This window comes from Caenorhabditis remanei, chromosome IV, assembly GCF_010183535.1.
Source record: "Caenorhabditis remanei strain PX506 chromosome IV, whole genome shotgun sequence".
Lineage (NCBI taxonomy): Eukaryota > Metazoa > Nematoda > Chromadorea > Rhabditida > Rhabditidae > Caenorhabditis > Caenorhabditis remanei.
The window spans coordinates 8,673,906-8,697,994 of record NC_071331.1 but is presented as its reverse complement, the minus strand read 5'-3'; the positions used below and the strand labels follow the sequence as shown (position 1 = coordinate 8,697,994).

Sequence of the window (24,089 nt, the reverse complement as noted above, 5' to 3'; positions counted from 1 at the left end):
CCACCCACCTGAGTCTTCTTCTCGACGTTATCAACCTCTTTGCACGACGACTCGAAGTCTCCTTTCTTCTCTTTCAGCGATTTGAGTTGTGCCAATTCATCATGAACATTACCACCGCCAGCTGCAACCATTTCGTTTTTTTTCAGAGTTTATTTTCAAATGGGGTCATTTGTCCTGATTCCACTTCTTCTGGTTTTAGTAGCAGTTAATTATGCGGTTCATATTGATACGTAAGTCATTTTTCTTTTTTTGTCTGGTGTTAAGAAAAATCGGAAAATCGAAAATGATACAGGTTTATGTTTCGTCTATGCATGATAATTGCAATAGAATCTCTTATAGGCAATCCGATGTATAACAATCTTCGCCAACCTCTTCCTAGTTATAAATCAGAAAACATGATGTCAATTTACAATATCACAATCAAATATGGCTCACTAAGAATGAATTAAACACCTAGTTGAAACTCTATTTTTGTGGTTTATCTTGAGAACTATTACGTGAATGGAAGCATCAGCAGCCACTAGAAAATTACCACTACAAGTTAGACAAATACCAAGATAAATAACCAATTACAGTCTCCGAAACAAGAACAATTGTTAGGGAGTCTACATAACTTGCCAAGACTAAAACTAGATTGTAATAGTCTATACAGGACCTAGCTGAATTGAGACGTCTCTTAATAGAAAAGTATTAGCATTATGGCGTTTTGCATAGAGTAATCAGGAAATACTGAAACAGTAGAAATTTCATTTTTTGTTGTATAGATGAATCCTCTGACGAATCGGAACGACAATGTTGTTTGCTGAAACTTTCTATTAGGATTGTACTTTACAACTCAATTAACTACCAGAAAACACAGCAACAACAACACAAAAATATTCGTGTTTCACTTACTAAATGAAACACAATATATTTATCTAAAAATGATTTTGCCATTCTTAAAAAAAATTTTATAGCACCGGCTGTGGCACGATAAAGATGTGTATGTTCCGCCCGAGAGGATGTAACCCCAATTTAGACTGTACAATCGGAGTAACAGTCCAAGTAATCGGACAAAATCAGATGAAAGTTCAGATGGTCGCAGCCGTATGTATCCATTTTTGACCTTGACTTGTTTATTTGTGTTTTCTTTTTTGCAGACTATCATTCCACCTGTTCAACAACAATACGTCGCTGTTGCATTCTCTCATGATAAGGCAATGGTGAGTCTTTTGAATTAGTAGTTGAGCAACAAGTATGGTCAAATCAGTTAAAAAGTTTCAACTTTTGAACTATTTCAAATTTCAGGGAAACGATTCAGTCAGCGAGTGTGTTATCAGCAACATGGGCGAATTCGTTGGATTCGAACCGGAAGTTTATGTTTCATATAATAAAGGTTAGTAGTAATGTTTGTAGTAGATTTTACTAGATTGAATAAATAATATGGTTTCAATAAAGCAGTATAATTTTTTTCAGGAAAATCAAACGACCGCGTGTTCCTGAACGACGATGAACACGACACACTATTCAGTGATTTGGCTGGAGAAGTGGTTGACACAAGACTCGTTTGCGAGTTCACTCAACAGATAATGCCACAAATTGATAATAAGAATGGACTCATTTGGAATCTGAATACCCCGTTTTATGTGATGGCAGCGACTGGGTCCGCTCAACCTGATGGTAAGATACATCTTTGACGTAAAATCGGGGTCTGTTTCAATTTTGTGATAAATAGGGTTTTTGAAACAGTGAACTAATGCTGATAAATTTCAATATAAAATTGATTTCAGAAGTGAATGCCCATGAACTGAACCGAGATTCCCACTCATTTCCAATCACTTCCGAGGAGACATTCAATCCAATCACTTTTGGAAATAATGTGAGTTGTTTGATATACTTGATGAGCAAGAATGAAAGTGGGAAACATATTCAAAAAATAATCAAAGCAGTAAAAAATTATTAGTTTTTCTTCTCGCATCTGTGCTCCACCAAAACTGAAAAATTGGGAAAAAGACAGGGGAAGATGGGACGAGCCGTTAAAATGTTTTACGATAGTATAAAAAGCAAGGAAAATATCAACTTTTAAAACTTCGGAAGAGCGCATTTGCTATTATTTCGAGACTTTTCCAAAAACTGTTCCTCAGTACTTGAACATAAATAGAGGTCCAATGAAAATTGATAAAATAACTAATTGGAAGAGATTTGGGAAAGAAACGAACTAATATAATTAAAATTTCCAGATAAAAATTTACTGACATTTGAAGCAGTAAAAAATATTAGTTTTTTGCATCTGCGCTCCACCGAATCTGAAAAAATTGCAATAACACAATAACAGGGAGAAGCCGTAAAATTCTTTATGCCGCTATCACTTACATACAATATTAACATTATGGTAGAAAAATCTTGTTGAAATCTCGAAACAAAAATATCAAAGCGTTGAAAAAAACAAAATTATTTTTTCCAGTTCGACCATCCCAACGGATTCACCCCCAAAATCAACACGAATCGAATCGAAAAACGTCCGATGCGTCCAACAGAAGCACCAAAAGCGTCTGCTTCTCTGATACCTCTCATTTCATTTGTTCTCTCACTCGTTATGATTTTCTAGAATTCTCTATTCGGTGATTTTATTTTCAGTTTTACGGGTTTCACATGAAAAATTGCGTTTTATATTGATACAAATGCATAGAAAGGGGGAAAATGGCAACTGAATTAGGGAAATTGTGACATTTTGAGCAAAGGTAATTAAATAGGTAATTAAATCACAATTAAATATCGGAGACTTGTTCTTGTTCTTGATTCTCCACTTGTCCATCCATTTCATTATTATTATTCTCCTCCGCTGACATCATTTTTCTATTTTGATTCTCCTCCATCAGTTTGAAGTGAACACGACAGTAGAGATCACCCGATTTTTGACAGCGATGCGCTTTTTCAACTCTGAAAATATCAAAAGGGATTGGAGTCATTGGAGGAGTTAGTACTGGATTAAAAATTAACTACTGTCCACTAACTTAAAAATAAATTGTTGAAGAAATGGAACAATTGAAACAGATAATGTTGAATCGACGTCAAGTAGTAGTAGAAAAAAGTAAGATAGCTCCAAGAGGTATTATGACAGTTACAAAAAATTAGATTCATCGCACATAATTATTCTGACACTAACTGTTCCACTGATGACAAATATCTGAAACACTAATTAGTGACACAAAATACACTCAACTTAATTTTTTAAAGCGTTCAGACAAAATGTAATTAATTTTTTAATTGAAGAAACTGAAGAATACTTTTCTTATTGTTTTCACTGGACCACAACAAGAAGACATTCACAATACTGTTTCAGAGACAAGTTGAAAACTTTTTTATCTTGGAGCTGCGATGTGTCGGGTAAAAAACTTCCAAGTTTGTTGAATCAAAATGAAAAACGCAAAATATATCAAAAAATTTGGTAAAAAATAGGTACCTTTTTTTGAAGCCGGGCCTTCGGGCCTTGCCGGACCGGCCCGTAAATTTGCAAGTATGCTGGAACCTGATGTCTAACCTAATCCGAGGAGCGTATTTAGAATTGTTTACAAATTTTCCTACTAACAGGTCAAAACAACTCACCTCAAAGCTTGCTTACAATCGACACATCTAAAACAGTTGACGTGATACAGTAATCCGAAACACTGGAATTGCTCTGCCCGATACACGTTTTTGGTGCACAAAGAGCATTTGTCGGGTGGTGGAAGAGAGAATCTCTGAAATAAGGAATTGGTTGGGAATTAGTTGGAAAACACACACACACACGTCAGTTGGGCTTAGAGATTCGTGGTTAGAAAAAGAAAGAATCAGAAAGTTAGGAGAAGAGGTGTTAGAGGAAAATTTAGTAATGCATAATTGCAACCGTTAACTGACTCAAAAAATGAAAAAGAAAAGAGAAGTTAGTTTCCTGGCACAGCAAATTTTGTATTTCTTCTTACTCCTTGCATCCCAGTTTCTGTGAAAACAAAAATTTATTCGCGAATTGGACAGACACAGAAAAAAGAGAGAAATTAAATACGGGTAGGTGAAAAAAGAGAGACTGGGAAAAGAGGGGATGAATGGGGAATAAGGAATAGATTGCCAAGGATCATTGAGCCTGAAATAGTGAAGAATAAGGATATGCGAGGACCACCACCGATACCAATAAAGGGCCCCTCAGATCGCTACCAAAAAATTACCCAAAAACCCCTCAAAAAAATCATACCGCATTGCCTGCCTTCTTCTCTGGCATCTTTCCTTTCTCCGCCTTCTTCGCCTCCTTCTGTTGAATCTTTTCCCATTTCGCTGTCATTTTTGAGGCATGCTCCGCCTTTATTGCCACATCTTCATCACGTGCTTCGTTTCCTTGGGACGCCGCGGCTTCTGCCATACGCTCCTCTTCGAGACGTTTTTGGGCTTCTTCTCGTTCTCCTGGAAAAACTTTGGTAGAGAAAAATGTACGCATTTTTACGGTCTTAGAATACTTTTTGTTCACTGACAAACGTTTCAAGTTTCAATAAATCGCTCTGAAAAAGTATTTTGTCGAAAAGTTACTATAACAGTCAACAGTTGAATCAATTAAGGTTTCACAAAAACGGTATTAATTGTTTTCTTTAAAGGTTCATTGCTATTTTGGGTTTTATCATGATTTTTTAGTTCAATACTATTCAGACAAATATTTTCTGTTAACAGTATTTTCATTTTCAAAATTCACAGTTTTGAGTTTTGAGCGCCATCTTGATGAGCACTGTAGAAAACACTACTTACCGTGAAAACAGTATTAGAGCGACCGCGCTCTATTTTTCGAACAGTTGTTATTCTATTAGAGGCTGTGGCTCTATTTTCGAAGCTTAATTTTGCTATCAAATGTGTCGCTCTAATACAGTTTTACGGTAAGCCAAATTGAAACTCCAAAACTTTTTGGTTTTTTGATAATGTTCTGTTTCCCCGACACCATGAGGTTTCACAGATTTTTCACTGCCTCTTTATCTTGGACGACTCGAACCTGGTTCTGATTGACGTAGTTCTAATTTGAGACAGCGCCGCGAATGACTCCGGAAAAACGAACGACTCCCGAAAAAAACTCAAAAAATTTTCCGTTTCCGAAACTTCATAAATTTGAGGTTTTTGAACTTTTACACTTTGAGTTGCATCAGTGTAGCATTTCATTTAAAAAAAAACAACTCACTCTTCAACGCCTCGAACTCCTCCTCCATCTGCTGCCTCTTCGCCTCAACAACAGCTGCATCCGCATCCGCCTCTCCACTATTCTCAAACTTGGCCTTGAAGTCCTTGGCAGCAGTTTTCAACGCTTCCAACTCTGCTCTGTGCTCAGAAGTCTGTGTCTTTTGATTTCCAGATTCTCCGATATTCTTGAATTTGTTCATCAGATTCTTCACATCAAATGCATCTTGATCCTCTTGTTCCGGTGTCTCATCTTCAACATTTCTTCTGTTAATCACTTCAGCAGTCGGCTTGTCATCCTTCTTATCCCATTTACTTGGTTCTGACGACTTCTTTTGGTTGGGAAGCACTGGAGATGCTCCAGATGCGTCGATTTGACGGAACTTTTCGAATGCTTTTCCGGCCATCTGAAACCAAATATTTGTTGCTATTTCAAGTACTTAGTAAATTTTATTAGTCTTATTTCTTTAGTTGGTAGTCGGATTTCATAACTTACCTTAACTTCCACATCAGCCGGATTATACGCCTTCTCATTTCCAGCTCCTCCCTCTCCTGCTCCCTCTGCTTCTTCCTGTGCCTTCGCACTCTTCCTCGCCAACTTATATCTCTGGAACTCGGCTTCAATCTCTCTTTTCTTCAGCTCCGCCCTCTCTTCTGCAGTCATCTCCGACTCATCAACTGCTCCCTTTTCGAAAGTAGCCTTGATGCTTCCAAGTTGTACACCTTCTCCCAAATCCACTTGTGTCTTTTGTACTTCCACTCCCTCCTCTCCTTTTTCGAATCTATCTTTGAATCCTTTCAACTGTCCGAATTTCAGGTCATCGAGATCTTTCACTGTCTTCTCTACCGGGTTCGCAGCGTCATAGGCGTTTCCAGCCATGAATGACTTGCGGGCTTCCGCGGCGGCTGTAAATAAGAAACTTTTAAAATTTGAAATCTTGAATATGTAGTTCAAAACCTCTGGGTTTCCAAGTCTTTGTCGTCACATAAGTTTTCCGTACACACTTCAAAAGTGCCCGTATCGCATCACCATCATCGTCTCGTATCACTTCAAATTTTTGAATTTTTGAAACAAATTTTTGGATTCAACTTGACAAAAAAGTTTACAAAAGTACAATAGTGAAGTGATAGGACGCAGACGATGGTGGTGATTTCTGAGTTGAAATTTCATAAAAATGACGTACCCGAAGTGCTGAGCTCATCCTTGTTCCAGCTACGCTCCACAACTTGTTCGTCGTTCCCGTCACGCTCCTTAAATCGGTCCTTCACTGATACTCCGCCCTGAAAATGAAAAATGTTATTTACAGTTTCAGTATGTCTTAATTACAAATTTTAGTAAAACTCAAACTATTTCTCATTCGTAGGCTCATCTTCTTACCTTCAACGCCTCCAACTCCTTCCTCTCGGCAGCCTCCTTGGCTTCAGCAGTCTCCACATTTCCTTCCTTCCACTTATTTTTAATATCTCCAACATTCTCAAAGTTGAGCTCAACCTTTTGAGCTTTCTTGCTTCCTCTGATGATATTTGGATCACGATCAGCACTTTCACTCTCGTCGTCACTGTTCTCAAGAGCTGCTCCGGAGATGAATTTCTCGGCGTTGGCCTTCACTTTTCCAGCTGCGAGGAGATCTTTGTCGACCTGAAAAATGTAATTTTTTAACTGTTTCTATAAGTTTTTAAAATTATGTTTCAGGAGAATTTCACAATTGTGCCCAGAAAACAGTTCCTAAACTACTAAAAAATTGTTATGTTTCCAAATAGTTCCTTAATGTGAGTAGAAGTCTACTACCAATTCTTTCATGGATTCTAATAATGTCTCCAAATAAATCGATCCCCCTCCTGCCCTCTTTGAAGTCAAAAGTAATACAATAGCATGGACCACCTGGCGGTTTGTGTGTGTGGTGTCAAACATTAGTCATTTGTATATATTGAATGCAATATAAACATTGTTAGTCACCCTCTATTGAAGAAGGTGTGACTAGGGGAATTATTGGATGAGTTATTGCTTGGATAGCTATGTGCAGTTTTTGAATAAAATGGTGTTTTTTCTACGGTTTCATTGTTGGCATGTAGTTTTTTGAGATTGTTCAAATTTGATCAATATCTAAAAAAAAATGAATTCTCATAATTGCGCTCTACCGAAAACATTTTCAAAAGTTTACATCATGATCGAAAAAAAAAGGAGAAGTAGAAAGTCATCTTCTTGAATTCTAGTGGAGCCCAATTTGACATCGGAAACTTCAAAAGCAAATACGACTGTTTCGTTAGAGCCAGAAAAATGTAGGTGTTCAACTAATTCAATGTTCATGGACGGATCTCTAGAAATTGTTTAATGTCATTGTAATGCAAAATTTACGCTGTAAATCGACATAAAATGTAATCCACCACTATCCTGAACAACTCGAAACAAAGCTAAAGCGCGAAGAGTATGTATTGGTGTTAAGTTTATTTGTGAAAATTTACAGAGAAACTGAAACTGAAAACTTTGAGGTAATTTCCTTTTGTTTGCAACTTTGGATATATGGATTGTCTCAAACAAAAGAAATTCAGTTTTAAGAAAATTTCACCCACCTGAGTCTTCTTCTCGACGTTATCAACCTCCTTGCACGACGACTCGAAGTCTCCCTTCTTCTCTTTCAGCGATTTGAGTTGTGCCAATTCATCATGAACACCACCACCGCCAGCTGCAACCATTTCGTCTCAATCGAATAATAATAATTTCTCTAGATTTTCTAATATGATTTGTTTCTTCTCTCTTCTCAGAATTCCAAGGAAGGGGACGGATAGTTGGCAGTCAATAGATCGTATAGATGATATAAGTATGATGTGGTGTGAACTGCCCGCGATTCAAAATGAACCGAACGCCCAGTGCGGGACGACCAACGGCGCGCGGACAAGGAGTGAGAGCGCAACGGAATTAGGCGGTCTCTCGGAGTTGGAGATAGTATGGGATGGAGTGGAGACGTAGAGAACGCCGGGGAAATACGGCATACACATTGTACGGGACGGATAGAAAACGAGGGGGGGGGATGCATTATTATTATTATTGTTATTATAAACATTTGGGATCGTTTATTGGGAAAATGTGTGAATAGAGTACGACGACGAATTCTAAGCGCTTCTTTTTTTGGGAGAAAGGATTCTGAATTGAATATTTATTTGCTTACATGCAGATCTTAGGAGAAGCATCTTCTCAGGAAGCAGTGAAAGAATGAAACAAAACTGGAACAGAACAAATAATTATCGCTGATTCAAAACTTTCACAAATTTTTCAGAATGATTTTGAGTATACTACGAACGTATCCATCTCAGTTAAAAACATCTTGCTATCGAAACGGTAATAGTTTTTCATGGTCTCGATTTCAGGAAATCTAATTTCAAAGCGAGCCGAGTGATACATTCTTAGATTTACTTCTAAAAATAAAATTTGAGAATAAACGTAATTGTCCGTCAAATCGTAGAAATCAATTGACAGTTGACCGACCGATTTTGAGATGATTCAGAAACACTAATTATTTCAAATTGACATATGTACAAAAAATGTTCAAACTCAGGAAGAAACGGCGATTTAGAGAAATAGTCAGCTGAAACTTTTTTGAGGAATTCTAGAAATAAATTACTGTTTCTCTCAAGCAATATACTCCAAAAACTGTAGGTGCAATATTTGGAGAGTAGCCGCTAACAATTTCAATAAAGTTTTGGTTCGTACACAGGAGTGTGGGTTGTGGAAAAGTATGTTTCAATGTTACAACAAAGTTTCAAAATCATAACAAAAAATTAGTAGTTCTGTTCTCTAGCTTGCACATCTTGTCATAATACTAAAGCATGGATGTTCTGGTATTTTGTTAATTCGGCCTAATTGCGAGTCATTTTTCTGTTTCAACGAATTCATTTATTTTGGAACTCTTGAATCTAATGATATCATCTCTACTACAGTTACCTAACCGATTATTAAATTGCTGGAATTCATTGCATGACGTCGTTTTTCTTGTCAAAATCTCTTATATTGTGTTTAAGTCAAATTTACTTCCTCATAATTATTAAACCTCCTTTTATTCACCTATTCTTGTATTGTATCAGTGAAAATCTGTCCTTCAATAAAAATATTAAATTTATTACAAAAATATGAGATGTCGAATTCATGTTTTGGAATGTATAAGAAAACCAAGTACTACTTCTCCCAACTTTTGTTTTTTTTCGAATGAATTTGTTGCAACTATTCCCTTTTCAAAACACTACATTTTCTTTGAATGCTTATAAGTTGTCTACAAACAACAAGTACACTAGTCTCTGTGAAAATAAATCTTCTTTAGTATCAGATTTTTAAATTTTTAATGAAAATTCATGTTTCGCAGTTGTGCCTTCAATGAATGGAGCGTTGAGTTGCGATCTAATTCCAATTGTTGAAAATTTTTGGTAGACCACTCACTAACTCCAGTTCCATTGAAAATTTAAATACTGTTTCAGAAAAGTCAAATTTTTTGGTATAAATTGAAAGTATCTATTTTTCTTCTTCTCCCGCTAGGATCAGTATGTATATGTTCCAATCTTCCATCACCTAAGTTCTAATAAATTTCGCTACTTCTCCATTTCCTCCTCCTCTTCCCCCCAGATAATCATCTCCTTTCTCCCCTTGTCCCTTTCACCTGATTCCAGCTGTCGCTTTGCATAACAATAATAATAATGAGAGATGATCACACCAAATGATTACAACATTTTCGAAACATCATCTTCCGACGAAATGACCCGAATTTCGAAGAGAAAGGAAAAGAAGAAGTTTTCGGTTTCCAATTGGGGATATTGGGAAGTGGGGGGAAATTCAGGGCTGGTGATAACAACTCACACTTAACAACTCCTTGAAGCTGCTTAGGTTTGCTGGAAACGGCAAATTCCTCCTCGTCAGAAGCAGCGTGCTCGTCTTCTGGAAATTTTCAAAATTTGAGAGAAAGGGAAAAAATACGAAATAGTTTTTCTGATAGGTTCAAATGGGATAATAATCAAAACGCAACCCGTCGTTTAAGAAAACTAATTGAAACAGAACTTTTGTGATAAAAAATGGAAAAAATTGTAGCAATACTGTTTCGAACTGTTTTCTTGTGTACCGTGTTCTTTGACTCCACAATATTATTCCGATTTTCTAAGAAATCGGAAAAAGTTGAATTAGGATACTTTGTACGTTTTTGTCAGCACCTCTGTACCGACATCAAAGAAGAACTACGCACGGTCTCCCAGACTCCGAGTAAGAACTGCAAGGAAATTTTTGATCTACCCTCATGAAACGAAAAATTTGAGAAATTAGCAGGTCTAAAGCGTTATGATTATTATTTTTAGCGTAAAGCTCAAGGTCGGAAGTAAGACAATTTCAGTTTTAGAATTATTCTGAGTGTATTATCCACCTATTCCATGCAAAAAATCCTGGATTCAGATATTATTAGGGCCGAAATGGCAATTTTTCACTTTGATTTCGGAAAAATCTACGGGATTTGTTCATTTCTCAACATTATCCAACGAATGATAACTCAAAACGTGCTCCGGAGATTTTTACACATTTCTGTAGGACGGTTTTTCAATTTGCTCATTAGTTTTCGAGAAATCGATCAAATTCCGAATTTTTTTCAATTTTTTGTTATTTTCTCGAAAACTAATGAGCAAATTGAAAAACCTTTTGAGTTATCATTCGTTGGATAATGTTGAGAAATGAACAAATCCCGTAGATTTTTCCGAAATCAAAATGAAAAATTGCCATTTCGGCCCTAATAATATCTGAATCCAGGATTTTTTGCATTGAATAGGTGGATAATACACTCATGTCAGAATAATTCTAAAACTGAAATTGTCTTACTTCCGACCTTGAGCTTTACGCTAAAAATAATAATCATAACGCTTTAGACCTGCTAATTTCTCAAATTTTTCGTTTCATGAGGGTAGATCAAAAATTTCCTTGCAGTTCTTACTCGGAGTCTGGGAGACCGTGCTACTTAAGAAATTAAAAGGTACAAAGATAACGAAAATCTTTTTGTCTTACTTGCAGCGGGCCGACACGGACCGTAATTCGCTTTAAACTCAATATTATGAGCTGAAAAGTATACCAAAATGTAGATCTCGGCGGGTTCTATGCCCGCGACATACTACACGCCAGATGGCTAATCGTTAATATGCCGCGGGCCGAGAATAACTTCCCAAAAACGCGAAAATAGTTTAAAAAAAAAACGCAATTCTAGCCCGACTCGCGGAACATTAACGAATAGCCATCCGGCCCGTAGTATGTCACGGACATAGAACTCGCCGAGATCTACATTTTGGTTTACTTTTCAGCTCATAATATTGAGTTTCAAGCGAATTACGGTACGTGTCGGCCCGTTGCAAGTAAGACAAAAAGTGATTGCGTTTTCTTTGTACCCCTTCATTTCTTACGTAGTTTTTTTTTATGTCGGTACAGAGGTGCTTATAAAAACGTACAAAATATGTTTGAAAATTGCATGTATACTAACATACGTGAACTTTGTGCAGTCTTTTAATGAAAAAAATTCCCCAGATTGTGAAAGTCATTGAACAGCAACATAAATTTTCAAAATTTTACTGTTCCATTCAACACAAAAAATTCTTCCACATATTCAAGTATACATTCATATATCTTGTCGTTAGCACTCTTTAACAATATCTCCTATGTTTACTCAAACCCCCCCCCCCCCCTTTCGAAAAGTCCTCCAAATCTTGTACTTTTCTCCACCAGTCAAAACAAATAGCCCCTCTTTTTCCCTTGACCAACCAGACATCTGGTTACAAGATGAGAAACATACGAAGGGGGGGGGGCAAGATAAAATATGTATACCTTCAGTGTTCGCTGGGTCCATTGTTTTGGCGACTTCCGGATGGAACACTTCCAACATGTGAACTTTGCAGAGGAGTTTTCCTTCGTGAGAGTTGAAGTTGGTGGGTCTGAAAGTTGCGAAATGATAAAAAAAGGAAAAATATTGATGTTCTGAATCTGTATGCGGAAATGAGTATGTTTTGAAACAGAGTTCTTATAGTTTTTACTGTGTCAAGTTCAGCAATTAATTTATACGGAACACTGGAGAATAATCGGAACGATCACCTCAAACTAAGTTTTGTTCAATAACTGAAACTGTCTTTCAGGTACTCATAGAATGAAAACTATTTAACAGTTTCCAATAACATGTCATGCTTATTAGAAATTTTTCTGAAACTGATAATAGTAATATCGAAGTTGCAGTTTTCAAGCAATGCTTCTAATTGACTATTGCAGTTAACGCAAGTTATTTGCAGTATCCTCAAAATTAAATTTTGAAAAATCACGCCAGTCTCTACAAGTCTCTGGAATAACTGAACATCATCGAGCCACAAGACGCAAAGCGAACTTGTCACGGGCCGTGACGGGCCAAAATCGGAACTCGTCCAGGGTTTAAACATCAATATTGTTTGGAAATGTTTCCCGAAAAAGTAGGTTTTTGACTATACTTCAGTGTTCAATCAAATCTAGTAATGCGTCAAATTTGGAATTTTTAAAATGAAATTGGAAAACAAACTCATAACATTTTGTAAAAATAGGTACCTTTTCGAATTCGGGCCGAAATTTGACAGATTTGACAAGACTCAAACAGCTCTCGATAATTGAGATCATGAAATAACGAGTCAGAAACAGTTAGAATTTCAAAAAGAGCTGCTCAAATAAAATCGGAACTGTTTCAAAATCCTGTCAACTGGAAACGTGGTCACACAGACTTCGGTGGGTCAAGATTTAAATGACTAACTTAAAAAATCAAGTTATATTTCACAGTGTTACCATATCCCGTTACTATATCGGAAATGTGATTTGATTTGGAAATTTTGGACGTTTTTTTTTATTTCGGAGTACTCTCATCAATATTAGTTCTCACAAGTTATTTAAATTAATCTCGGGCTTAATATAAGACAACTGCTATTGTGGATCGTACAATTGATAAGTTTTAAGTTTCACATTGACTAAAAATGAAAGTATGAAACTGAATTCAAATTAATAAAATTATAAATGTTTCAGCAAATAATAATATTACATAACATAACTAAAAGTTAGTATTGATAGACCAGATGTTTCCCGTGCCATAATTTTTTTAAACTCACGTCAATTTCTTGGCACACTTGCAGCACTTGAAGCATTGAACATGATACAAATTCTTGTTGGCAACCACCTTCTCCACTGGATAAACCACCTTATCACAGATACAACAGTTCTTTTTCTCTTCTTGTTTCACTTCTTGGAATGCCGCCTTCATTTTCGAAAGATCTGCGCTTCTCTCGATATCGACTGCCGTCTTCTCAACAATGATATCACTTTCTCCCTTTTCGAATCTGAAAATAAAAAGTGAGGAAATGTTGTGATTGGCGGTGAATTATGTTTGTCTTTGGGAAAATTTGAAAAACTTTCAGTTTTATGGGAGTGAATCATAAGAATTTCAAAACATGAATTTCTGCAATAATTGTTTTTCGAGAAGTGCGTGGAGTAGGGCTGAATGATGGAAATAGATGAACTAAAAAACTAGAAACAGACAAAAATTTTACTGTTTCATTGTAATGATGTGTGTAAGTTACACGACTGGATTGTGGTAGTTGTGGGATAAAAACGTTTCCAAAAATGTTGATATTCCTTGAGTAAATCGATTTTCAATGAACTACCTTGAAATATACCATTTCATTAGAACCATAATTATCACAACAAATTGTGGAAAATAATATCAGTAGATTTCTTACTACTATATAACATTTTGCGTTCAAATACAACGGGTTTAGCAACATCTATTATGTGATGACCCCCAATATTAAATTGAAATAAAACAGGGTTTTTCGTATCATAGATTTTCAAGCATTTCTAAAATGAAAAAAACCATATCAAACTGCGCCCCCTCCAATACCTGACCTATCTGTAAGATGAATTTTTATGGTAATTTTTTTTTGTAGTATTGACTGTTTCTGATGTAAGATATGAGACGAAGAATTAGTCAAGCTCTGATTACCATCTGAAAAACATCAGACTTGCATATGCAATTACCCTTGTAATTTGTAATTTCATAAGGATAAATATCCCGTACTCTGAACATAAAATTGCATTACGAACCTCTCCTTGGCAGAAGCCAATGTATCCTTTCCGAGTCCTCCAATCTGTTCCTTCTGCATTCTTTTCAACTTCTGCTCCAAGTCTTCTTCCATTGTCGAGTCGATATTTTCAAACTTTGTCTTGAACTTTGAGAATTTCTCTTGTCCAATTTCAGTCAACTTCTGTCGTTCTTCAAGACGAGCGATTTTTGCGTCCTCGTCTTCATTTTCAATATTGTGAACGGCACCGGTCTCGAAGTCCTGAAAATTTGAAAATGTGGCTGAGAATATTCAACATTTTTCATCTGAATTTTGATAAGGTTGTGAAACAGATTTGATTTTGAGTTGCATATCATAGTACATAAATACTATTTCATAATACATAGTTAGAAATTCCGCCGAATTTGAAAATGATGCTCATTTTATAATTCATTGGTTTTAATCTCACTATTATCTAAAAGTTTTTTCAAAATTATCTGTTTCAATAACCCTGTAAACGAGGGATTCGAAGATAATAATTGGTAAAGAGATCCGTTTATCATTATTTTGTTCACTCTATTTACATTGTATATAATAAGTGTATAACCGTTTTTATTAGATCAGTGATTTTAAACAGACTTGCAAAATTTCGGGTCGACTCGGATTTGAATTGTAGAATATATTCCTCAAAAACCTTGGAAACCTACAAAAATCGTTCTTAATAATAATTTTTCTCAAAATTCGAAAAAAATTTGATGCGGAGCCGTAGAAATTTTTATTTCATCCCGGCTCGTTGCAAGACTGTTTTTAAATCTAGATGCAAAACTTTCTCAGTTTTATGTGACTGATAAGATTAGCAGCTTCAATAGACGTCAATTCTTTGTTTGTCCCAAAATACTACACTTTTCAATTTCAGCATCGTCCCGAAAATCCCTCAAAAATTTTCCAGTTTTTTAAAGCTTTAAAAACCTAGAACTTTCATTCTCATCATTAATCTTATTCTAAATTTCAAATCCCACCTTTTTCATTTTCTTCAACTCATTGTTCCCTTGCTTCAAAGCAGCCAATTCCTCTTCTCTCGCCTCATTCTTCACGGTCCCCTTGTTTTCGAACAAAGCGGATTTCTGGAAAAATAGGAACATTATATTTGAATTGGTTGAAGCTGATGTTAATTGATAGATGGGAATTGGTTGCGTAGGTAGGTGATAAGGAAGCGGAAATGGAAGAAAAGCGTAGAGAAGTTGGTTGGTGTGCGATGTATAAGAAGAGAAGAGGTTCAGACAGAAATTTTAAGATTGTTTCGGTTTCGATGTGGAGGTAATAGAAGTGGGTGGAAAATAAACATGATGCCAAGCGTCAAGACAATGACTTACAGTTTGATCACTGAGGGCTTCGCGCTAAAAAAAGTTTTCGTTAAAGGTATCGTCAATTGACTTTCTTGTTGTAAATATCATATCTTAGAAACAGAAAGTTAATTGAAAAAAAATACTACGGTTTCAGGTTTAACATACATAAAATTGAGTCCTAGTGTTTATAATGCGTGATTTGAATTCTCTCGGTTTCATATTAAGTTTTATGTTTTTCTGAATGGTTATTAATCACTATTCCGGTCAAAATGCTGAGTACAGATTTTTGTATTACAATTTCCAAAATTTTAATGCTTACTTTCTTCCATGATTGAATATTTTCAGTTCATACATAATCACAGTTGTTCGGAATCCAGATTACGGAATTCCGGAAATTGAAAAATCTCATTCCGTACAACTATGACGAAAAATTTCTATTTGAAAATTTTATCAACATTCTAAAAATGTTAAACTGCTTTTAGTTTTTCATATACTGTACGCTTTCTCCGTATCATCCTCACTCCGATACATTTCAATTAGCGTGCTCGTAGTAAAAAATGTTATTGACTTAACATAATAATCGCATACTGAAACTGGGATAGTTTCGAGTAATCAAAAAACCTAAGGTAGCCGAACCAGTTACAAATTTGACAGATTTTTTCCAAATTTTCCCAAAAATTTAGTTCGTAGCAATTATAATTTTTATCTGCTGTTTCAAAATGTTTATATTTTTAATTTCAAAGATTATTACTGTTGGTTGGAGCATTATTACAATACGATTCAAAAACTTGACTATTTTTGCTGTCAAAACTGAACAGTTTCAAAACTTGTTTAACTTGAGCAGACAGAAAATTTGAACAATGGGAACGTAATTCTTCCTGCTTTCATTTCATGACATTTCAGTTTCGTAACTATGTTATGTTTGATAATTATTTATTTCACCAGTACACTGCTTGCTCTAACTCAAAAATCAACGGATGCACAAAACTGTCACTGACAATATGAACAGGTTTTGATAAGTACTAATTTTAGTAAAAAAAAAAGGATTCCGTTCGAGATTAAATTGATATTGCCAACTCAACTTTCTACTATTGCTAGTTGAGTTGTCATAAAATCATCACACTGAAAATTTTCAACTGCTTCTGCTTTTTCATATACTGTACTCGCATTTTGATACTTTACTTTGCCGAAGCGTCCTTTTTTCGTAAATATCCCCATTCTCGGTACATTTCAAGTACGTTTGAACCCCTATCCCATCCACTTTTTGTTTATTTGCATTCTCGATCACCTGAGCGAGAAGAGCGGTTTTTTGAGGAAAAAAAACCCATTCAAGTGTTGTTTTTCCCACTTTTCACTTTGAAACTCTAATCTTTCAAGAAAAACAATTTGACCGTTTCACAACAGTCATGAAACAAATTGAATTGGAGACACCTAAGTTCCTTTTTACCTTTAGTTACTAGAACACTCACCAACTGCTTCAAATCGCCACTTCTTCCTTCGATCTTGATCGGTTTCTTTGGTCCCTCGTCTTCAGATTCAGAAGAAGAAAGTGCGTATGGATCCTCCTCCTCTGTCATGATTAGTGAGTTGGGGAAGTTTTGAGAGACTGGAAAATAACTGGACTGAATTATTATCACAATGAGAATAAAGTTAAGCTAAAATTAAAATAGAAAAACAGAAAAAAAATTGTCCAAGATGAGATTTGCAAAGTAAAATTTCATGTTTCAAAACTTCGATTTTTATGGGTTTTGCTGATTGAGAACATTTGGGCAACGACCGAACATGTAATGAAAATCCCAAAAAATCGACAAATTCTTTAGTTTTGAACAGGATTTGCCACTATTTTTTTTTAAATCTTCAAAATGAAACGGTTTCAAAAAGTTAGTATACCAATCCAATTCTAGAAAATATAATGGTCTCATGTCTTCGTAAATTTTAAATTAATGATCTGAAAGCAATACAGTAAGATAGGGGCTGGAAACTTCTCCAAGGATTTTTACTGTAGTCAAGAATACCATTCCCTTGAGATTATTGAAGATTATTGACCCGTCATGTTAAAAAAATATCTTCTCATATACATGAAAAGGATAAAGTTTGTTCAAGTTTTATTGGAGGGACACGGGAATCGTCAGATGTAAAAATAACATCGCAGATGAACAATTACAGGTTTCTTAGTGGAAGTTTTCATGGAATGACGAAACAGATTAATCTGATTCTCAGACCAGTCATGGATAATTTCTGAGCTCAAAAAGTGAGAACTAAATTACCTGATTGAGAACGGATATGATAAAATGTTTGTTCATTGTCTTTTTGCATCGAATATTGAAGATCTAATTAGCTTCGAGAATTTATGGGACATTGAAACAGTAAAAAAATATTATAAACTTTTGGAAACGAACTCGATCATCCCGTTCTCAAAATGTTTCTATATTTAGTTTCCATCCCCCAAAATAAAGTCGGTATACTGGTTTTCACTCTTTCTTTTTTTGAAAACATGACCTCTAGCGAACTATTCCTGAACCCTTTAAAATAATTAGGTGTTTTGAAATTTGAATATACGAAAATTTAAACGATTGACGGAATCAAAACTCTCGAAATTTCTTAATGAATCGAAACAGAACTTATATTCTGTGACGAGGGCAACTTTATAGTCCGTTTCGTTACTCAACTTATTAGTTTTGAAATAATAAGTGTCTACCGCAAGGATACCAACAGTATCAGAATCTCATGGTTTAAAAAAATTTCAGAACAAAACGAAACCGCAATTAAAAAAATCAATGTTGGTGAACACCATGAAAGAATTAATCAAAATTAACAATAGAACATTTTCTCGCAACTATTGGTGTACTGACTGAAAAGCCAAGAATCTTCCCAATTTCACAACAAAATAAAACCGGAAGATTTTCGAAATAGTGACGAGTTTTCCGTCCGATCAACAAGCCAGCCCCAAGGTGATAAAGAACAACTGACATCGAGAGAGCCAGATGGTCATCAGGATGAGTTTTTGTGAAATTTCTTAAAGATTTCTACGCCTTCGGATCCTTCCAGATGACTCAGGAAGTTTTGCTCAAAAGTATTACAAAATCGAGGAAAGTGCAATAGAGAGTTGGGGGAGGGAGGGTGAAATGAATAAGAATAGAAAGTCTATTCCAAAAGACTGGTTCGATTTGAGCTTCTCTCCCCCCTTTTCCTCCAGAGAAAAGATATATTCGAGAGAGCACACAAATCAGAGAGACGCAGACAAAAATACTTCGAGATCAGAGCAGTCGGACGGGACGGCATAGAGGGAGGCTTTACACATTGCACACACACACACTGAACACATTTCTTCCCGACGGGAAAAGAGGGATAGATCCACCCCCGAGTAGAAGATGAAGAGAGATACAATGAGGGAGGGGGAGTTGAAAGGCTCAGAGCTCACGGGGGCACACGGTTGGGGAATGGCAAACAGCAATTATTCGCGCGCAAGATTTGAGAAATTTAGTGATTTTATTGTTAGAATTTTTGTGAGACATTTGCGGAAATAAATTTTTCTGATTCTGATTGAAGATAATTCTTGTCTACAGAAGGATGGCCTGTTTGTGACTGTGTCTCGGATATCTTTGAGTCAAATTTCAATGATTCAAAATACACTCTGTCTAATTGAGAAGTCAAAATGTCCTGATAGCAAAAATCAGATTCATTTCGAATTTCTGAATTATTTCCAGCTTCGTTGAAAATTTAAATATATTTCGTCTACGTACAAAAGAATTTGGTTTGCACAGTTGTTTCTTATTAAAACTAAAAAAGAAGGTTCTGTGAATGAATTGTATGCAAGTAGGCTCAAAGATCTTCATTACTTATCTGATAAGCGTAAAAACTCTCACTTAAATTTTTTTGATTTGAGAATGATGACGAACCAACGTTATTGTCAGTTTCAGAGTCTTGATATTTAGATTACGAATGTTTGAATGCAATCGTCTCGTTCAATTCGTTTAAAAAATTAAAACATCTCAAATCATGACACTTTCCAAAGGGTACAGTTAAAAATAAAGTTTGGCTGAGGATTTTCAAAAAAATATTTGCAGGCTGAAAAAAAATCAAACAATCTCTTAAAAATAAATATTTGGTTGCTATGGAAGAAGGAACAATTTTGCCAATTTCAGAATCTTGATATTAAGATTTCGAAACACAATTATATACTTAGATTAGCGCTGTCTTCGTTTAGTCTTATAAGATTCTTTTTGAAAACGAACAATTCAGAAAAGCCGACATGTTACTGGCTACGCTGGGCCGGGCTAAAATCAAAATTATTCCATCTATATTTTCGCTAAGCGTTTTTGAGCAATTTTACAGTGAAACTTCAAAAAAATCAATAAATTTTGTCGAAAAATAGGTATCCATTTTTGAATCCGACCGTCTTAAATGAATTAGTTCATTATCATTTCAATAAACAAAAAAGCTCTATTTGAAACTTTGTATTTTTTCAGCGAATAATCAGGAATTCAAAAAAAATGGGAGAGGGAAACTTTCTTAAGTAACCTCAAAAGGATTTGGAGGTCGTGTGCTCAAAAATATTAATCAGAATTTTGGGACAAGTATTCCAAAATTTGATGTTTCAAAATCAACTTATTTTTGATGTCAAATTGAGACTTTTCAATTAGCACGTAATGAAAAAATCATGAGAAGCAGAAATTACAAAGTATACATCAGACTCTTTCAGAAATTTCATTTTGAGTACATGAAACAGAAATCTTCCTGGTGATTCCATAAACAGTAACCACTGCAATAAAAATAAATTTTGAAAAACTAAAGTAAATTTAAACCGGACTATTATGATTTCAAAGCACAAAGCACTTATAGTCATTGTGAAACAAAAATAGTTTTATTTTCCTATAAATCTAGCCAGACAATTCAAAATCTGATTCCTTCATGTTTCCAAAACAACAAAAAACGCTAGATACGACAATTACGTTCTTACTACAAACTGAGATTCATTAAAAAAAAAAGAAACAATTTGTTACTGGAACAGAAATGTTTGTTTTTTTTTTTGAAAAATCGTGATCGAAATGATATTGTTCAAACTGAAATTTGAAAACATTTTATACAAGATATGAAGTAAAATAATTCGGTTCCAGATGTATAATAAAAACCCAATTGATAAAACAGGCAATAGTTCAGAAAACTTCAATGGAAAAAGGGAAACAATATGAAACCATTAATTATGAAATCTTCTGTAACTATTTAAGCAAAATTAGTCTTGCTAATAATTATTCAACTCTGATGTTTGGTTTAAAAGTCTGAAATTTTAGAAATTGGAAAATACTAAACCTTTGAAAACACTTTTTTTCAGTTTCATAAATTTTCTAAATGGAAATCAATGCTTGGTTTTTCCGTTTACAAAAATACTCATGCCAGAAAAATGAGACTCCAAAAATGATTCATTTCCTTTTAGATACTCCCTACCAACCAAAACCAGTTTCCCCTCGTTACAAAGTGTCGTTGAAAAGAGCCGAGAAAAAGAAAAAGGTGGGAGTGAGTAAGATATTTGAACACACAAGTCAACAAATCAGTTTTTACACTTTTAAATTGTTACGAAGAGACCAAGAGGCCATATCTCTCTATGCCAATGGGAACGGATTGGAATAAAACGGAGAGAGAGAGGGGTCTGGCCTCTCTCCGCAGGCAGGCCATCAAGTGTAATATATCATGGCGATTCGTTCGGCCGTTCCTTATTTTTTTCTTAGGAGATGGAAAAAAAGTGATCGGCAGATATGATGGATGCTCGAGTGGGGGTGGATAGGTTTGTTGATCAAGTGGTGAGAAGTGGAAGAAGAAATCGAACACGTCATGGAATTGGGAGAGATAGATGGAATGCCGTGTCACTGAAATTATATAGCATCCACAGTTATTTGAAAGTGAGGAAACGGTAAATTTTATAAGTTTTAAAGAAATTTGAAAATTACTTATGGGGGTATTCAAGTCTTGCAAAAGTGTATTTTAATACATTTTTTCTTATTCACGAGGGTCAAAAAAATGTTGTTTACGAATTCTTAGCGTTGGCCTAACAGTTTTTTTCCTTCTTTTGGTTTTTCGACATGAAATACTATTCTGCTTTTTTCAGTTGAAAGTGACCAACTTTGAGAGGTTATTACGGTATAATTGATTGTTTCACAAAGTTAATTATGTATAAACCATACAGATCAAAGGCAGTGCTTCATTTTTATTGTTGACAACTTTTTTGTTCGAGAGCACTCCCAAGAGAGTTATGATCATTTTCATAACTCTCTTGGGAGTGCTCTCGAACAAAAAAGTTGTCAACAATAAAAATGAAGCACTGCCTTTGATCTGTATGGTTTATACATAATTAACTTTGTGAAACAATCAATTATACCGTAATAACCTCTCAAAGTTGGTCACTTTCAACTGAAAAAAGCAGAATAGTATTTCATGTCGAAAAACCAAAAGAAGGAAAAAAACTGTTAGGCCAACGCTAAGAATTCGTAAACAACATTTTTTTGACCCTCGTGAATAAGAAAAAATGTATTAAAATACACTTTTGCAAGACTTGAATACCCCCATAAGTAATTTTCAAATTTCTTTAAAACTTATAAAATTTACCGTTTCCTCACTTTCAAATAACTGTGGATGCTATATAATTTCAGTGACACGGCATTCCATCTATCTCTCCCAATTCCATGACGTGTTCGATTTCTTCTTCCACTTCTCACCACTTGATCAACAAACCTATCCACCCCCACTCGAGCATCCATCATATCTGCCGATCACTTTTTTTCCATCTCCTAAGAAAAAAATAAGGAACGGCCGAACGAATCGCCATGATATATTACACTTGATGGCCTGCCTGCGGAGAGAGGCCAGACCCCTCTCTCTCTCCGTTTTATTCCAATCCGTTCCCATTGGCATAGAGAGATATGGCCTCTTGGTCTCTTCGTAACAATTTAAAAGTGTAAAAACTGATTTGTTGACTTGTGTGTTCAAATATCTTACTCACTCCCACCTTTTTCTTTTTCTCGGCTCTTTTCAACGACACTTTGTAACGAGGGGAAACTGGTTTTGGTTGGTAGGGAGTATCTAAAAGGAAATGAATCATTTTTGGAGTCTCATTTTTCTGGCATGAGTATTTTTGTAAACGGAAAAACCAAGCATTGATTTCCATTTAGAAAATTTATGAAACTGAAAAAAAGTGTTTTCAAAGGTTTAGTATTTTCCAATTTCTAAAATTTCAGACTTTTAAACCAAACATCAGAGTTGAATAATTATTAGCAAGACTAATTTTGCTTAAATAGTTACAGAAGATTTCATAATTAATGGTTTCATATTGTTTCCCTTTTTCCATTGAAGTTTTCTGAACTATTGCCTGTTTTATCAATTGGGTTTTTATTATACATCTGGAACCGAATTATTTTACTTCATATCTTGTATAAAATGTTTTCAAATTTCAGTTTGAACAATATCATTTCGATCACGATTTTTCAAAAAAAAAAAACAAACATTTCTGTTCCAGTAACAAATTGTTTCTTTTTTTTTTAATGAATCTCAGTTTGTAGTAAGAACGTAATTGTCGTATCTAGCGTTTTTTGTTGTTTTGGAAACATGAAGGAATCAGATTTTGAATTGTCTGGCTAGATTTATAGGAAAATAAAACTATTTTTGTTTCACAATGACTATAAGTGCTTTGTGCTTTGAAATCATAATAGTCCGGTTTAAATTTACTTTAGTTTTTCAAAATTTATTTTTATTGCAGTGGTTACTGTTTATGGAATCACCAGGAAGATTTCTGTTTCATGTACTCAAAATGAAATTTCTGAAAGAGTCTGATGTATACTTTGTAATTTCTGCTTCTCATGATTTTTTCATTACGTGCTAATTGAAAAGTCTCAATTTGACATCAAAAATAAGTTGATTTTGAAACATCAAATTTTGGAATACTTGTCCCAAAATTCTGATTAATATTTTTGAGCACACGACCTCCAAATCCTTTTGAGGTTACTTAAGAAAGTTTCCCTCTCCCATTTTTTTTGAATTCCTGATTATTCGCTGAAAAAATACAAAGTTTCAAATAGAGCTTTTTTGTTTATTGAAATGATAATGAACTAATTCATTTAAGACGGTCGGATTCAAAAATGGATACCTATTTTTCGACAAAATTTATTGATTTTTTTGAAGTTTCACTGTAAAATTGCTCAAAAACGCTTAGCGAAAATATAGATGGAATAATTTTGATTTTAGCCCGGCCCAGCGTAGCCAGTAACATGTCGGCTTTTCTGAATTGTTCGTTTTCAAAAAGAATCTTATAAGACTAAACGAAGACAGCGCTAATCTAAGTATATAATTGTGTTTCGAAATCTTAATATCAAGATTCTGAAATTGGCAAAATTGTTCCTTCTTCCATAGCAACCAAATATTTATTTTTAAGAGATTGTTTGATTTTTTTTCAGCCTGCAAATATTTTTTTGAAAATCCTCAGCCAAACTTTATTTTTAACTGTACCCTTTGGAAAGTGTC

At 34.9% G+C, this 24,089-nt stretch overlaps 2 protein-coding genes across 2 annotated transcripts; one reads left to right on the top strand and one right to left on the bottom strand.

Moving 5' to 3' along the window:
• Positions 1-978: 978 nt before the first annotated feature.
• On the top strand, positions 979-2,587 carry GCK72_012966 (uncharacterized protein; the record flags this gene model as incomplete). Its single annotated transcript, XM_053729538.1, has 6 exons — positions 979-1,086; positions 1,140-1,202; positions 1,288-1,375; positions 1,456-1,659; positions 1,770-1,858; positions 2,444-2,587. 6 exons carry the CDS (start codon positions 979-981, stop codon positions 2,585-2,587), a joined length of 696 nt encoding a protein of 231 aa, XP_053584310.1.
• A 160-nt stretch (positions 2,588-2,747) lies between these two features.
• Positions 2,748-17,158, bottom strand: GCK72_012965 (uncharacterized protein; the record flags this gene model as incomplete). Its single annotated transcript, XM_053729537.1, has 15 exons — positions 2,748-2,919; positions 3,586-3,719; positions 4,208-4,413; positions 5,171-5,573; positions 5,663-6,072; positions 6,351-6,447; positions 6,545-6,805; positions 7,738-7,850; positions 10,010-10,087; positions 11,999-12,105; positions 13,288-13,515; positions 14,279-14,517; positions 15,255-15,359; positions 15,609-15,632; positions 17,051-17,158. The coding sequence occupies 15 exons, from the start codon at positions 17,156-17,158 to the stop codon at positions 2,748-2,750; spliced, it is 2,685 nt and encodes an 894-aa protein (XP_053584309.1).
• Positions 17,159-24,089: the final 6,931 nt, after the last annotated feature.